The 14,097-nt window shown below is 50.2% G+C and overlaps 1 protein-coding gene across 1 annotated transcript in view; it reads left to right on the top strand.

The window, feature by feature from the left end:
* The window catches only part of LOC140385762 (CMP-N-acetylneuraminate-beta-galactosamide-alpha-2,3-sialyltransferase 1-like), a 137,727-nt gene that overhangs the window by 107,229 nt on the left and 16,401 nt on the right, over positions 1–14,097 (top strand). The window contains exon 4 of the mRNA XM_072468248.1: positions 12,049–12,228. Coding sequence (XP_072324349.1) covers positions 12,049–12,228 — 180 coding nt within the window. The remainder of the gene's footprint in view (positions 1–12,048; positions 12,229–14,097) is intronic.

The raw sequence follows: 14,097 nt of genomic DNA, 5'->3' as shown, positions 1-14,097 counted from the left end.
TGTCGTTCGAGGCGGCGAGCATTGTGGCAGACAATGGCAGTAGGTACATAATGGTAAGTGGTAAGCTGCAGGGAGAGAGAGTGGTACTGGTCAATGTGTATGCGCCGAACTGGGACGATGCGGGTTTTATGTGGCGCATGTTGGGTCGGATCCCAGACTTGGAAGTGGGGGACCTGATAATGGGGGGAGACTTTAACACGGTGTTGGATCCTGCACTGGATCACTCCAGGTCTAGGACGGGTAGGAAGCCTGCGGCGGCTAGAGTGCTGAGGGGGTTTATGGACCAGATGGGAGGGGTGGACCCTTGGAGATTTGCAAGGCCGGGGGCTAGGGAATTTTCATTCTTCTCACATGTCCATAAGGCTTATTCCCGGATCGACTTTTTTATTTTGAGCAGGGCGCTGATAGCGAGAGTAGAGGATACCAAGTACTTGGCGATAGCAATTTCGGGTCACGCCCCGCATTGGGTGGACTTAGAGCTGGGGGAGGAGAGGGACCAGCGCCCATTGTGGCGCTTGGAGGTGGGGCTGTTGGCGGACGAGGAGGTGAGTGAGCAGGTCCGAGGAAGCATAGAGAGAAACCTGGAGGCCAACGATAACGTGGAGGTCAGAGTGGGGATGGTCTGGGAGGCGCTGAAGGCAGTGGTTAGGGGAGAGCTGATCTCCATTAGGGCCTACAAGGAAAGGAGGGAGCAGAGGGAGAGGGAGAGGCTGGTGGGGGAGATGGTGAGGGTAGACAGGAGGTATGCGGAGGTGCCTGAGGAAGGACTGTTGAGGAAGAGGCGTTGAATTCGACCTGGTGACCACCAGGAAGGCGGAGGTGCAGTGGAGGAAGGCCCAGGGGGCGGTCTACGAGTATGGGGAAAAGGCAAGCCGGATGCTGGCGCATCAGCTTCGGAAGCGGGACGCAGCTAGGGAGATCGGGGGAGTTAAGGACAGGGGAGGGAGTGTGGTGCGGAGTGGGGTTGGCATCAATGGGGTCTTCAGGGACTTTTATGAGGAATTGTATCGGTCCAAGCCCCCATTGGAGGAGGGAGGCATGGGCCGCTTTCTAGCCCAATTGAGGTTTCCGAAGGTGGAGGAGGGACTGGTGGTGGGATTGGGTGCCCTGATTGGGCTGGAGGAGCTGACCAAAGGGATAGGGAGCATGCAGGTGGGGAAGGCATCGGGGCCGGACGGTTTCCCGGTCGAGTTCTACAAAAAATATATGGACCTGTTGGGCCCGCTGTTAGTTAGGACCTTTAATGAGGCAAGGGAGGGGGGGAGGGCTTTACCCCCGACGATGTCCCGGGCACTGATCTCCTTGATTCTGAAGCGGGACAAGGATCCCCTGCAGTGTGGGTCTTACAGGCCGATTTTGTTGCTAAACGTAGATGCCAAGGTGCTGGTGAAGGTCTTATCCTTGAGGATTGTGTGCCGCAGGTATTCCACGAAGAACAGACGGGGTTCGTGAAGGGGAGGCAGTTGAACGCGAATGTGCGGAGGCTTCTGAACGTTATCATGATGCCGGCGAGGGAGGGGGAGGCGGAAATAGTGGTGGCGATGGACGCTGAGAAAGCCTTCGATAGGGTAGAGTGGGGGTACCTGTGCGAGGTGCTGAAGAGGTTTGGGTTTGGGGAGGGGTTTGTCAGGTGGTTTAGGTTGTTGTATGAGGTCCCGATGGCGAGTGTGGCCATGGGGGGAATGCCGGAGGTAATGAGGATCCTCAGGGAATTCAGGGATTTCTCGGGGTACAAGCTCAACATGGGGAAGAGCGAGCTGTTTGTGGTTCACCCAGGGGACCAGGAGAGGGGGTTTGGCAAGCTCCCACTAAAAAGGGTGGAGAGGAGCTTCAGGTATTTGGGGGTCCAGGTGGCCAGGAGCTGGGGGGCCCTGCATAGGCTTAATTTCACAAGGCTGGTGGAGCAAATGGAGGAGGAGTTCAAGAGGTGGGACGCGTTGCCGCTGTCCTTGGCGGGTAGGGTGCAGTCAATCAAAATGACGGTGCTCCCAAGGCTTTGGTTCCTGTTCCAGTGCCTCCCCGGATTTATCCCGAAGGCCTTTTTTAGGCAGGTCAACAGGAGCATAATGGGGTTTGTGTGGGCGCGAGGGACTCCGAGGGTGAGAAGGGTGTTCCTGGAGCGGAGTAGAGATAGGGGAGGACTGGCGCTGCCCAACCTCTGTGGGTACTACTGGGCCGCCAATGCGACGATGGTGCGCAAGTGGATGGTGGAGGGGGAGGGGGCTGCATGGAAGAGGCTGGAGACGGCGTCTTGTGTGGGTACGAGTCTGGGGGCGATGGCAACGGCACCGCTGCCGCTCCCTCCAAGGAAGTGTACCACGAGCCCGGTAGTGGCGGCTGTCCTCAAAATCTGGGGGCAGTGGAGGCGGCACAGGGTGGAAGTTGGGGCCTCGGTGTGGACCCCAATAAGGGGGAACCACCGGTTCGCCCCAGGAAGAACAGGTGGAGGGTTTTCGGGGTGGCACAGGGCAGGGATATGAAGATTGGGAGACCTGTTTGTGGACGGGAAGTTCGCGAGCCTGGGTGAGCTGGAGGAGAAGTATGGGCTCCCCCCAGGAAACACCTTCAGGTACTTACAGGTAAGGGCGTTTGCCAGGCGGCAGGTGGTGGAATTCCCAAGGCTGCTGCCACACACAGTACAGGACAGGGTGCTCTCGGGGGGGGGTGGGTGGGAGTGGGGAAGATCTCGGAAACTTACCAGGTGAGGCAGGAGGAGGAGGAGGCCTCAGTGGTGGAGGTGAAAGGTTAGTGGGAGGAGGAGTTGGAAGAGGAGATCGAGGAAGGGACGTGGGCAGATGCCCTAGGGAGGGTGAACTCTTCCTCTTCGTGTGCGAGGCTCAGCCTCATACAGTTTAAGGTGCTGCACATGGCACACATGACCGGGACAAGGATGAGCCGGTTTTTTGGGGGTGAGGACAGGTGTGTTAGGTGCTTGGGGAGCCCAGCGAATCACACCCGTATGTTCTGGGTATGCCCAGCACTGGAGGAATTTTGGAGGGGTGTAACGAGGATGGTGTCGAGGGTGGTAGGATCCAGGGTCAAACCGGGCTGGGGGCTCGCAATATTTGGGGTGGCAGAGGAGCCGGGAGTACAGGAGGCGAAAGAGGCCGGTATTCTGGCCTTTGCGTCCTAGATAGCCCGGCAGAGGATTCTTCTTCAGTGGAAGGATGCGAGGCCCCCAAGCGTGGAATCTTGGATCAACGATATGGCGGAGTTCATGAAATTGGAGAGGGTGAAATACGCCTTGAGAGGGTCGGTACAAGGGTTCTTTAGGCGGTGTCAACCGTTCTTAGACTTCCTGGCAGAACGGTAGACATTGGTCAATGGCAGCAGCAACTCAGGGGGAGGGGGGGTGGCGGGGAGGGGGGGGGATTTATTTTATTTTTGTTTTTGTTTATTTACACTGGGGGGTCTGAGGGGTGTATATATTTGCTCTGTTTGCTTTGTGTTAAGTCAGGGTGTTAATTTATTATTTATGTACAGGGGGGAGGTGGGTATGGAGGGTTGCGTTTTTGGACTGTGTTTTGTACATAACCCTTTTTCATTTTGTTACTGATATTCTGTGAAAACCTTCATTAAAATTATTTTTTTAGAAAGGAGTGGAGGGTCCTGCTTTGCACACAGTGGAGGATTAATAGTGACATTAAAATTACGACAATTGCATACAGATCTGTCTTTTTTCATCACAGGTACGGTCAACATGACCCATTCACTCATGGGCTCAAGGATTCCTCCATTCTGACCAGCTATTCTAATTCTGCCTCTACCTTTAGCTTTTAAGCATTTCACCCGAGTTTCTTCCCTGACCTTTGGGTTAACTGAGATATCCTTTACGCTTCGCAGCTCACCGTTGAAGACAACGGCATGATTCTTCAAAACTTTGGTAGATCTGATTCAATGCCTGACACGAGATGTACCTCGGCCCAACTTAATCTGATCTTTTTTGTCCAAGTTCTTCCCATTAGTGCTGGACCATTTCCTTTGACTATACACAAGGACAAATCTGCCGTTTGTCCATCTAATTGCACTGTTGCATCAATATGGCCCCTCAATGGAACCACTTCTCCGGTATAACTTTTAACACTATCTTCAAGGGTTTCAGAGATTATGTCTGATCTTTTCTTGCTTAACAGTTTCTGGTACCAATGAGATGGCTGCCCTGGTGTTCACCTCCACCTTCACCAACTGACCGTCCCGTAATGGAGTGATCCAGTAATAGTTTATTGCACCAGCAATAATGACAATTCATCAACAGACTGTGAATTGAGTTTCTTCTCACATTCCTTTTGTACCATGTGGACGCTTTTTCTTCATTCAGGTTCCCATTTGATTGATTTGGTTCTTGACTTTTGCAACTTTTGCCTGAAGCTTGTTTCCTTTTCCAACAAGCCCATTCAATGCGGCCCTTTCTGCCACAATTCCTGCACACTATGTCTTTGCACCAACAATCTTCTGCAGAGAACCGGGTTTTTGAACGCCAATGACAAGTACGAATCTGATTCTATTTGAGTTTCGGCCGACACCCTGTGAATTCTTGTCCACAAACCCAACTGTTGAGTTTCTTTGGCTGCTAATTCCACAGATGCAGCAACTGCCAAAGCTTTATTTAAGGTCAGGTTATTTTCAGTTAACAACTGGTTTTGAATAGCTTCGCTCGTCAAACCACAGACTAACCTATCTCTGATGGTATCGTTCAACACATACCCAAATTCATAGTGTTCAGCCAGTCTTTCCATGATAGTTACAAACTGCAATCGATCCACCTTCTTCTTGGTTGTGCTTATGAAACCTAAGCCGTTCAGTGATGACTAATGGTTTTGGTGTATAGTGGCCCTGTAATAGTTCCACTATTTCTTCGTTGGTTTTCGTGCCTAGCATTTCTGGCTGTATCAGATTCCTCAGGAGGTTAAATGTTTCTCCCCGCCCCAAACCGGCATGATGCTCAGGAAAGTTGGGACTTTTTCAATAATAATAATCGTTATTGTCACAAGTAGGCTTACATTAACACTGCAATGAAGCTACTGTGAAAAGCCCTTAGTCGCCACATTCCGGCGCCTGTTCGGGTACACAGAGGGAGAATTCAGAATGTCTAAATTACCTAACAGCACGTGTTTTGTGACTTGTGGGAGGAAACCGGAGCACCCGGAAGAAACCCACGCAGACACGGGGAGAACGTGCAAATTCCACACAGACAGTGACCCAAGCCGGGAATCGAATGTGGGACCCTGCCACTGCGAAGCAACAGTGTTAACCACTGTGCTACCATGCCGCCCAAATATCTAACAAAATAGTTGAATCTCTCTGTATATGAGCTCCATCACTCCAAATTCCCATCAAACAATCCCACTCCTGCCATTTTTCACTATGAGAGGATCTACCGGGGCAGCACGGTGGCGTAGTGGGTTAGCCCTGTTGCCTCACGGCGCCAAGGTCCCAGGTTCGATCCCGGCTCTGGGTCACTGTCCGTGTGGAGTTTGCACATTCTCCCCGTGTTTGCGTGGGTTTCGCCCCCACAACCCAAAGATGTACAGGGTAGGTGGATTGGCCATGCTAAATTGCCCCTTAATTGGAAAAAAATGAATTGGGTACTCTAAATTTTTTTTTTTAAAACAACAAAAAAAAGGTTTTAATAAAATATCCAAAGGCACTTACACTGAACCACATAAGAAGATGTTAGATCAGGTAGCCAAAAGAGTGGTCAAGGAGTGTCTTAAAGGAGGAAAGAGAGGTTTTTAAAATTTGTTCAAGGGGTGGCTTCGCTGGCTGGGCTGGCAATTATTGCCCATCCCTGAGGACAATTAAGAATCAACCACATTGGGCTGGCATGGCGGTGCAGTGGTTAGCACTGCAGCCTCACAGCGCTGAGGAACCAGGTTCGATCCTGGCCCTGGGTTACTACCTGTGGAGTTTGCACATTCTCCCCCCTGTGATGTGCAGGGTCGGTGAATTGGCCACGCTAAATTGTCCCTTAATTGGAAAAAAAAGAATTGGGTACTCTAAATTGATTTTTAAAAAAGAATCAACCACATTGCTGTGGATCTGGAGTCACATGTAGGCCAGACCAGGTAAGGGTGGCAGATTTCCTTCCCTGGTGGGATTCAAACCCTGGTCGCCAGAGCATTACCCTAGTCTCTGAATCACTACTACCTCACTCAGTAAAGCGACAGAACGGGCGGGAAGTCCAGAGCCTAAGCCTATAGGCAGAAGAAGGCAGGGGCACTAATCGTAGAGCGATTTTAACATCCGGATATTAATGAATTAGACAAGAGCCTGGGTTGTGGGGCTGGAGGAGAAGCAAGGCCAAGGAGGTATTTGAGAACTTACGCACTGCTTGTCCAGGAGTCAGTGCAGGAAGCAAGCGCCGGGGTGATGAGTGAACAGGTCATGGAAGTAGTAAGGACATATGGAACAGAGTTTTGGATGTCATCAAGTTTTGGAGGGTACAATGTGGGAGACGAGAAGCGGTGGCATTGGCATAATCATGTCTCGATAAAACAATGGCATGGATGAGGGTTTCAAGCAAAGAGGTGCTGAATTCAGAGATAGCCAGATAATGTTCTGGAGCTGGAAATGGTCAATCTTAGCAACAGTGCAGAAATGTGTGTGGAAGCTCATCTCAGGGTTAAATATGACACCAAGGTTTCATCTAGTCTCCCTTAGTCTCAGACAGACAGGGAAAGAGATAAATTTGATAGCTAGGGAAATTAATAACTTCAGTCATCCTAATATTTAACGGGAGGAAATTTCTGCTCAGCCAATATTGTAAGTCAGAGAAGCAGTCTAATAATTTGATGCGACCATCAATTCACTCAAGGACTCGTGTCAGAGTAAAACAGTGGTTTTAATTAACTATCAACTTTGCCTGTCTGCGACTGGTGCATACTGGACAGTCCCACAGGCCAGCTACTCTTATACTCCTTCAGAAATTAGTGGACTCAGCGCCCTGTACCGCTAAGGTTACCGTAGTGCACCCTCGGATTTGTACCGAGTGCGACCCGGAGGCGAGGGAAATTGTTTGTTGCGCCGGGAATATCGGGAGCGAGCAGCGGCTTACCAGATCTGGGTGGATGAAACTCTCGGTGCTCCCGGAGTCAAACAGGCAAGGTGTCTCGTACACGTTAACCCGGACGGCCATCATTGAGCTCTTGAGGTGCTTGGGTCGTGACTGGTCCAAGGTGACTGCGCTGAGTTGAGGGTAACCGGCGGCGTGGTCGGCCGTGCTGGGGCGGCCCCCCGGTGACTGTCCTAGCAGGTCGTACGCGTCGAGCGGCGTAGCAGATGGTGTCCAAGATGGCGGCCCCTGTTGATCAAGCATGGCGGGCGTCGAGGAAGATGGCGGCCCCCATGGATCGCACGTGGCCGGCCGCGTGGGGGAGGATGGCCAAAATGGCGGCCCCCGTGAGTCGCACGTGCTGTGCGGAGTCGGAGTCGGCAGGCACGCTGCCACATTGCGAGGTCTGCGGGCCTGAGAGTCGGTAGTCCGGGTCTGAGAGTTTGCGTGCTTAGGCTTGGCGAGGCAGACCTTGGCGAAGTGCCCTTTTCGGCCGCAACTGTTGCAGTGCACGTTGCGGGCCGGGCAGTGCTGTCGAGGGTGTTGAGGCTGGTCGCAAAAATAACAAGGCAACCCCCCATGATGAGCGGGTGGGTGCGCAGCACAGGCCTGGGGTAGTCTCTGGTCGGGAGCCCACGAGGGGGTCGAGTGTTCGGCCGGAAATGCAGTGAGGCTCTGGAAAGCGACCTCCAGTGAAGTCGCCAGTTTCACCGTCTCGTCCAGGTCCTGGGCCCCTTTCTCGAGCAGTTGCTGCCGCGCGTAATTTGATCTGTTCCCCGCAATGTAGGCGTCTCGGACGGCGAGCTCCATGTGCTGAGTGGCCGTAACGGCCTGATAGTTGCAGTTGCTTTGAGGTCGCGCAGATAGTCATCGAGTGACTCCCCGGGGCATTGGCGTCGAGTAGTGACAATATGTCGCACAAAGACCTCGTTCACAGGCCACACGTAGATGCGCTCGAGGATTGCGAGAGCGGCGGTATATGAAATGGCCTCTTCGAGTTGCACAGAAATGCGGTGACTCACCCGTGCGTGGAGGAGACTCAATTTTTGTTCGTCGGTGACGGATGACGTCGACGACGCGGCAAGGTAGGCCTTGAAACACCGCAGCCAGTGTGAAAAAATTTCCTTCGCCTCCGCGGCCTGTGGATCGAGCTCCAGTCTGTCAGGTTTGAGGGCTGACTCCATAATCGTTTTTTGTTCCGATAGTTAATTAAATTGATGCGACCATCAATTCACTCAAGGACTCGTGTCGGAGTAAAACAGTGGTTTTAATTAACTATCAACTTTGCCTGCCCGCGACTGGTACATACTGAGGACAGTCCCACAGGCCAGCTACTCTTATACTTCTTCAAAGGGGCGGAGCCATGGGCGGAGCCCGTACATGCTCCAACATCTCCCCCTGTGGGTAAAACCATACAATGGCCCACAGATAAAACCCACAGGGTTAATAACATAGAACATAACTGGTGAATTAACTGTATTTACATTCACCACATAATTCAGAAACAGCTGAGGAGGTGGGTGATAGTTGAGAGCTAGAGCTGGGTGTTGCCCGTGTATGATGAAAGCTTAATGCTGTGCTTTCAGATGATGTCACCAAGGAGCAATGTGTAGATGAAAAGTAGGAAGGAGCCAAGGACAGATCCTTGGGGGACACCAGAGGTATTCATAGATCATAGAATTTATCATAGAATTTACAGTGCAGAAGGAGGCCATTCGGCCCATCGAGTCTGCACCGGCTCTTGGAAAGAGCACCCTACCCAAGGTCAACACCTCCATTCTGTCCCCATAACCCAGTAACCCCACCCAACACTAAGGGCAATTTTGGACACTAAGGGCAATATATCATGGCCAATCCACCTAACCTGCACATCTTTGGACTGTGGGAGGAAACCGGAGCACCCGGAGGAAACCCACGCACACACGGGGAGGATGTGCAGACTCCGCACAGACAGTGACCCAAGCCGAAATCGAACCTGGGACCCTGGAGCTGTGAAGCAATTGTGCTATCCACAATGCCACCGGGATGCCCTTGATGCAGAAGCAGGGAGAGAATCCATTGAAGTCATACGCTAGCTACAATGAGTTATGAATGGAACTCAGCCAGCTGCTCAAGAATGGAGAGACATTGGAGGAGAATCATATGGTCAACCACATAAAAGTCTGTAGATAGTTGACAAGTATGAGGAAGGATTGGGTATGATTGTCACAGTCACGTAAAATATATTTGGTGACTTTTATAAACCTCAGTTGGATACTGTGGCAGGGTTAGAGACCTGATTGGGGTGGTTCAAGCAGATGAAAAGATAGGCGTGGGTTAAGGCTAAAACGGTTGTTGACCATATCCTTTCAAGTCTGCGTCCCTTGGTCTTAAGAGAGTGGAGATGAGGGCCATACCGGAGGAAATGGCCAGCCTAAATAAAATAATGGTTTTATATGGAACTAGGGCATCAAGAGGGACACGAGGATATAGTTGTGTAAATCAGTAGTAGCAGAAATGCTGCAGTGATCTAAGGGTCAAATGCAAGAAAGCTGGGACTTTGAATGTGCTGTTGTAAGTGTGTTTTATCTGGGGCATAGATTTTTTTCTCATGGTCAGTGCAGAAAGAGGCAGGTTTTGTTATGTGGAAGGCGTTGTTGGTAATGCGATACAAGAAGTGCTCAAAGATTGCCATACCTGTGATTGATGTGTTAGCACCAGTGAGACCACGTTAGATTGTAAGGTCAAGTGGGTGGATGTGAATGTGTATTGGGCAGTTTATATTGAATGAGAGAGGATAAGAAGATGGTGTTCTCTGAGGAGATGGAACGTGATGTGTTGAATTTCTTGAAGAAGTGACTAAAATTGTGGTTTGGAAGCGTGTTCATGGTCATTATTTAGATTTCCAGAAGGATTCAATAAAATTTCAAATAAAAGCAAAATTTGACACTCGTAGAACTGAAGACAAATTAGTGACCTGGTGAGGAAATTTGCTGAATGGCAGGAGACAGAAATTAGAGATATTGAGCAGATACTCTCTAATCGCCAGGATATGACTAGTCTGTATTAGAGCCCCAACAATCTCTTGAAGATTGGATAGAAAGCTACTGGTAGGATCTTTTGGCCATTTACACTGGTGAGGGGTGCATTCTTTTCTTAAAATCTAGAGAACCCACTTCTCTTTTTCTGATTAAGGGGTAATTTAGCATGTCCAATCCACCTACCCTGTACATCTTTAAGTTGTGGGAGTGAGATTCCAAACATACATGGGGAGAATGTGCAAACTCCACACAGAAAGTAATCCAGGACCGGGATTGATCCCGGATCCTCAGCCAGTGTGCCACCGTGCCGCCGGTGAGGAATGCATTCAACAGGAAGCCCCATTCACAACAGCGGGATCAGAAGATCCCCCATGAGCCATCTGCGTAATACCCTCTGCCACTGCAGAACACGCGGTGGAGGGGGAGAAAAGAGGGCGGCACAATAGCACAGTGGTTAGCACTGTTGCTTCACAGCTCCAGGATCTCAGGTTCGATTCCCGGCTTGGGTCACTGTCTGTGCTTAGTCTGCACATTCTCCCCGTGTCTGCGTGGGTTTCCTCCCACAAGTCCAGAAAAACGTGCTGTTAGGTGAATTGGACATTCTGAAATCTCCCTCTGTGTACGCAAACAGGCGTCAGAGTGTGGCGACTAGGGGCTTTTCACAGTAACTTCATTGCAGTGTTAATGTAAGCCTACTTGTGACAATAAAGATTATTATTATAATTAAATCCCGTCCTACAGATCCAAATGAAACAATAGGGTTGTAAGCAGTGTAGATGGAGCACACAGTTGGAAAAGGATATTGATAATTAAGTAAATGGACAAAACTATGGCAACTATGTAGGCAAGTGTGAGGTCACCCACTTTGGACCTGAAAAGTATAAAAATAAATCATTTCTAAATGGTGAAAAGCTGAAAAATGTGGAGGTCCAAGGAAACTTGGTAGTCAAATTAGATGTCATTTCAATACCATGAATGGGTGCAGAAAATAATTAAATGCCGTTTGTGTCTATAAGACTATGGGCGGGATTCCCCATTGCCCGACGACGATATCGTAAACAGCAATCAGACAGAGAATCCCTTCCACGCCCAAATCGGGGCGATGCCGGTTTGGGGCTAGTTTTTAAGTCTCTGCCCCCTCTGAAATGGCATCATCGCGTCTCGCGCCACATACCGTTGAAACGGCGTTTACACATCATCGGGTGCTCCCTCGATGCTCCGCCCTAATGGGCCGAGTTCCTGACTATGCGGTTGACGTGTGTTCTGAGCAGTCAGGAAACCGGCGTGACGGATGTGGACTGTGTCCAGCGCCGCCACATTCACCCGGTATCCGTGCCGTTGGCCGGGGGCACTTCCGCGAGGGCTGGGGGGGACTGGTGGGGGGTGGCTGTGGGGCCGTATTTGGTGGGTCGGGTCCCCGCACAGCTGGAGCCATGTTGTATGGCGCGACACTCCAGGTCATCGCCGTGCAGATGTGTGGCCACAGACCTGGCCGTTTTTGCCGCGGGAGCCGGGGGTTTTACTTGGCGCCGCTGCTAGCCTTTCACCGGACCCGGAATCAGTGACGGTTCGGCGCCGATTTTTGCATCGTAAAACGCCTGGGAATTCTCTGTTTCAGCTGGTACTTAGATATGCTTCAGCTGTACAAAACCCTGGATAAACCCAAAGTACTATGAGCAAATCACATTTTAGGAAGGATATGTTGGCCTTGGACTCCTCACAGCAAATAATTTGTGCACAGCATGTTCTCACCAAGAGCATTATGAGAATAAATGTTTTAGTGATGATGTTTGAGAGATAAATATTGACCAGGACACCAAGGATAACTCCCATTCTATTCTCTGGAGTTGTAGTTTCCCAACTATTAACCACTATCAATTATCACAACATAGAGCTGGAATCATTTTAGCACTTGCTTAATGTCCTGTCATCTTCCGACATCATAATTTTTCCTTTCCTTGCCTCCTGTTTACATAGGATGAATCGGGCACAAACCACTGGCTACGAAGCAGATGTGGGCACCAAAACCACACATCACTTCATGTATCCTGAAAGTGCCAAGAACCTCGCAAGCAACGTGTCCTTGGTTCTGATCCCATTTAAAGTACTGGATATAAAGTGGCTAATCAGTGCTTTTACAACGGGCCAAATCACTCGGTGAGTCAATAGCTAAATCTTGTCAAAGGTGCAAATGTAAATAGACTTGTGACACCATGATGGTCAACTTCCCTCCATGTTACATTTTTTTTTCGTTTTCCAGCTCGATTGAATGGAAGGCAGTGACACATTCAAATGGGCCTGTGATCCTTCCACACGCACTCAATTAGCCATTCTCCATGTATAAACCTAAACAAGGCATCTCTGCACTTTTTTCTACAGGGCCTGTGAGGAGATGTAGAATATCGGTTAATGAAAATCCTAATGTAGAACATACTCAATGGAGTAGAATAAAATTGAATAATTCATTGACTCTCCTATCAACATCTTGGGGGTTACCATTGACCACAAACTGAACTGGACTAGCCAAATAAATACAGTGGCCACATGAGCAGGTCAGAGGCTCGGAATCCTGCTGCAAGAACTCACTTCCTGACTCCCCAAAACCTGTTCACCATCTACAAGGCACAAGCCAGGAGTGTGATGGAATTGTTGCTTCACAGCACCTGGGTCCCAGGTTCGATTCCCGCTTGGGTCACTGTAGGGAGTCTGCACGTTCTCGTGTCTGCGTGGGTTTCCTCCAGGTGCTCCGCTTTCCTCCCACAAGTCCTGAAAGACGTGCTGTTAGGTAATTTAGACATTCTGAATTCTCCCTCTGTGTATCCGAACAGGCGGCGGAATGTGGCGAAGAGGGGCTTTTCACAGTAACTTCATTGCAGTGTTAATGTAAGCCCACTTGTGACAATAAAGATGATGATGATGATTATTGTTATTGACTGGATACGTGTAACTCCAGAGCCTGTTGGAGAATTGTGTGGTCCTGGCCTGGAATGCACAAACCTGGCAATTTGCACTGGTCTTCCATAGTCTCAGAGATGACTGGTCTACAGAAGGCAGTGGATTTGTCCTGTGCCCTGCACTTAGTTATGCTTGGGTGACACTGTTGTATTTTTTTTTTAAGGGACGTCTGACCACAGGGAGACTGGGATGACCACCCTTCGCCAAAGGCCAGGTGGTCATCCATGACTGGAAAGTAGTTTTGCTACTTGAACATTTTTGCAGCACCTCCGTTGGGGTCTCTGACGAGGGCAATCCTTGTTGGCAGTATCTGTGAATGTTGCCCCATAGGGAGCCCCTCATGTCCACACGGTTCCCTGGCAGGCCTTGGGAGGGGCTGTTTGTTGATCTGTTTGTCTGCAGCAGCTGATCATTCCTGGTGGTGGTGGATTGCCTCTCCAGATGGAGGTGGAGCAGCTTTGTACAGCTGCCACGGAGATGGTCATGAATGCACGGAGAGAGATGTTTGCGAGCCATGGCGTCCCTGATGGGATTGTGTCCGGTGGTGGCCTGTGATTCTCTGGCCAATGCTTTGCACACTTGGTATCCGGGGCCGGCTTCTTCCACTGTCTCAGCTCCCCGGGATATCCGCAGACAGGCGAACAGGTGGAAGGAGGGGTTGGCAAGGTGAAACGTATAAATTTCTAACAGGGTTGGATAGACTAGATGAAGGATATTTTTCCTGGTTGGGGAATCTAGAACCAGGGGTCGCAGTCCCAAGATACAGGGTAGACCATTTAGGACTGAGATAAGGAAACATTTCTTCACTCAAAGGTTGGGAAACCTGTGGAATTCTCTACCACGCAAGGCTGTGGAGGCCAAGTCAGTGAATACATTCAATAAAGAGATAGATAAAGTTTTAGATTTTAATCGCATCAAAGGGCATGGGGATAAAGTGGGAATCTGGCATTGAGATCGAGGATCAGCCATGATCATATTGAATGGCACAGCAGGCTCGAAGAGCCGAACTGCCTCCTCATTTCTATGTTTCCAACAACACTCAAGAAGCTCAACACCAGGGCGACACAGTGG

Source organism: Scyliorhinus torazame, chromosome 11 (assembly GCF_047496885.1).
Source record: "Scyliorhinus torazame isolate Kashiwa2021f chromosome 11, sScyTor2.1, whole genome shotgun sequence".
In the NCBI taxonomy this organism is placed as follows: domain Eukaryota; kingdom Metazoa; phylum Chordata; class Chondrichthyes; order Carcharhiniformes; family Scyliorhinidae; genus Scyliorhinus; species Scyliorhinus torazame.
The sequence above is the reverse complement of the archived record's forward strand: the minus strand, read 5'-3'. Positions and strand labels throughout refer to the sequence as shown.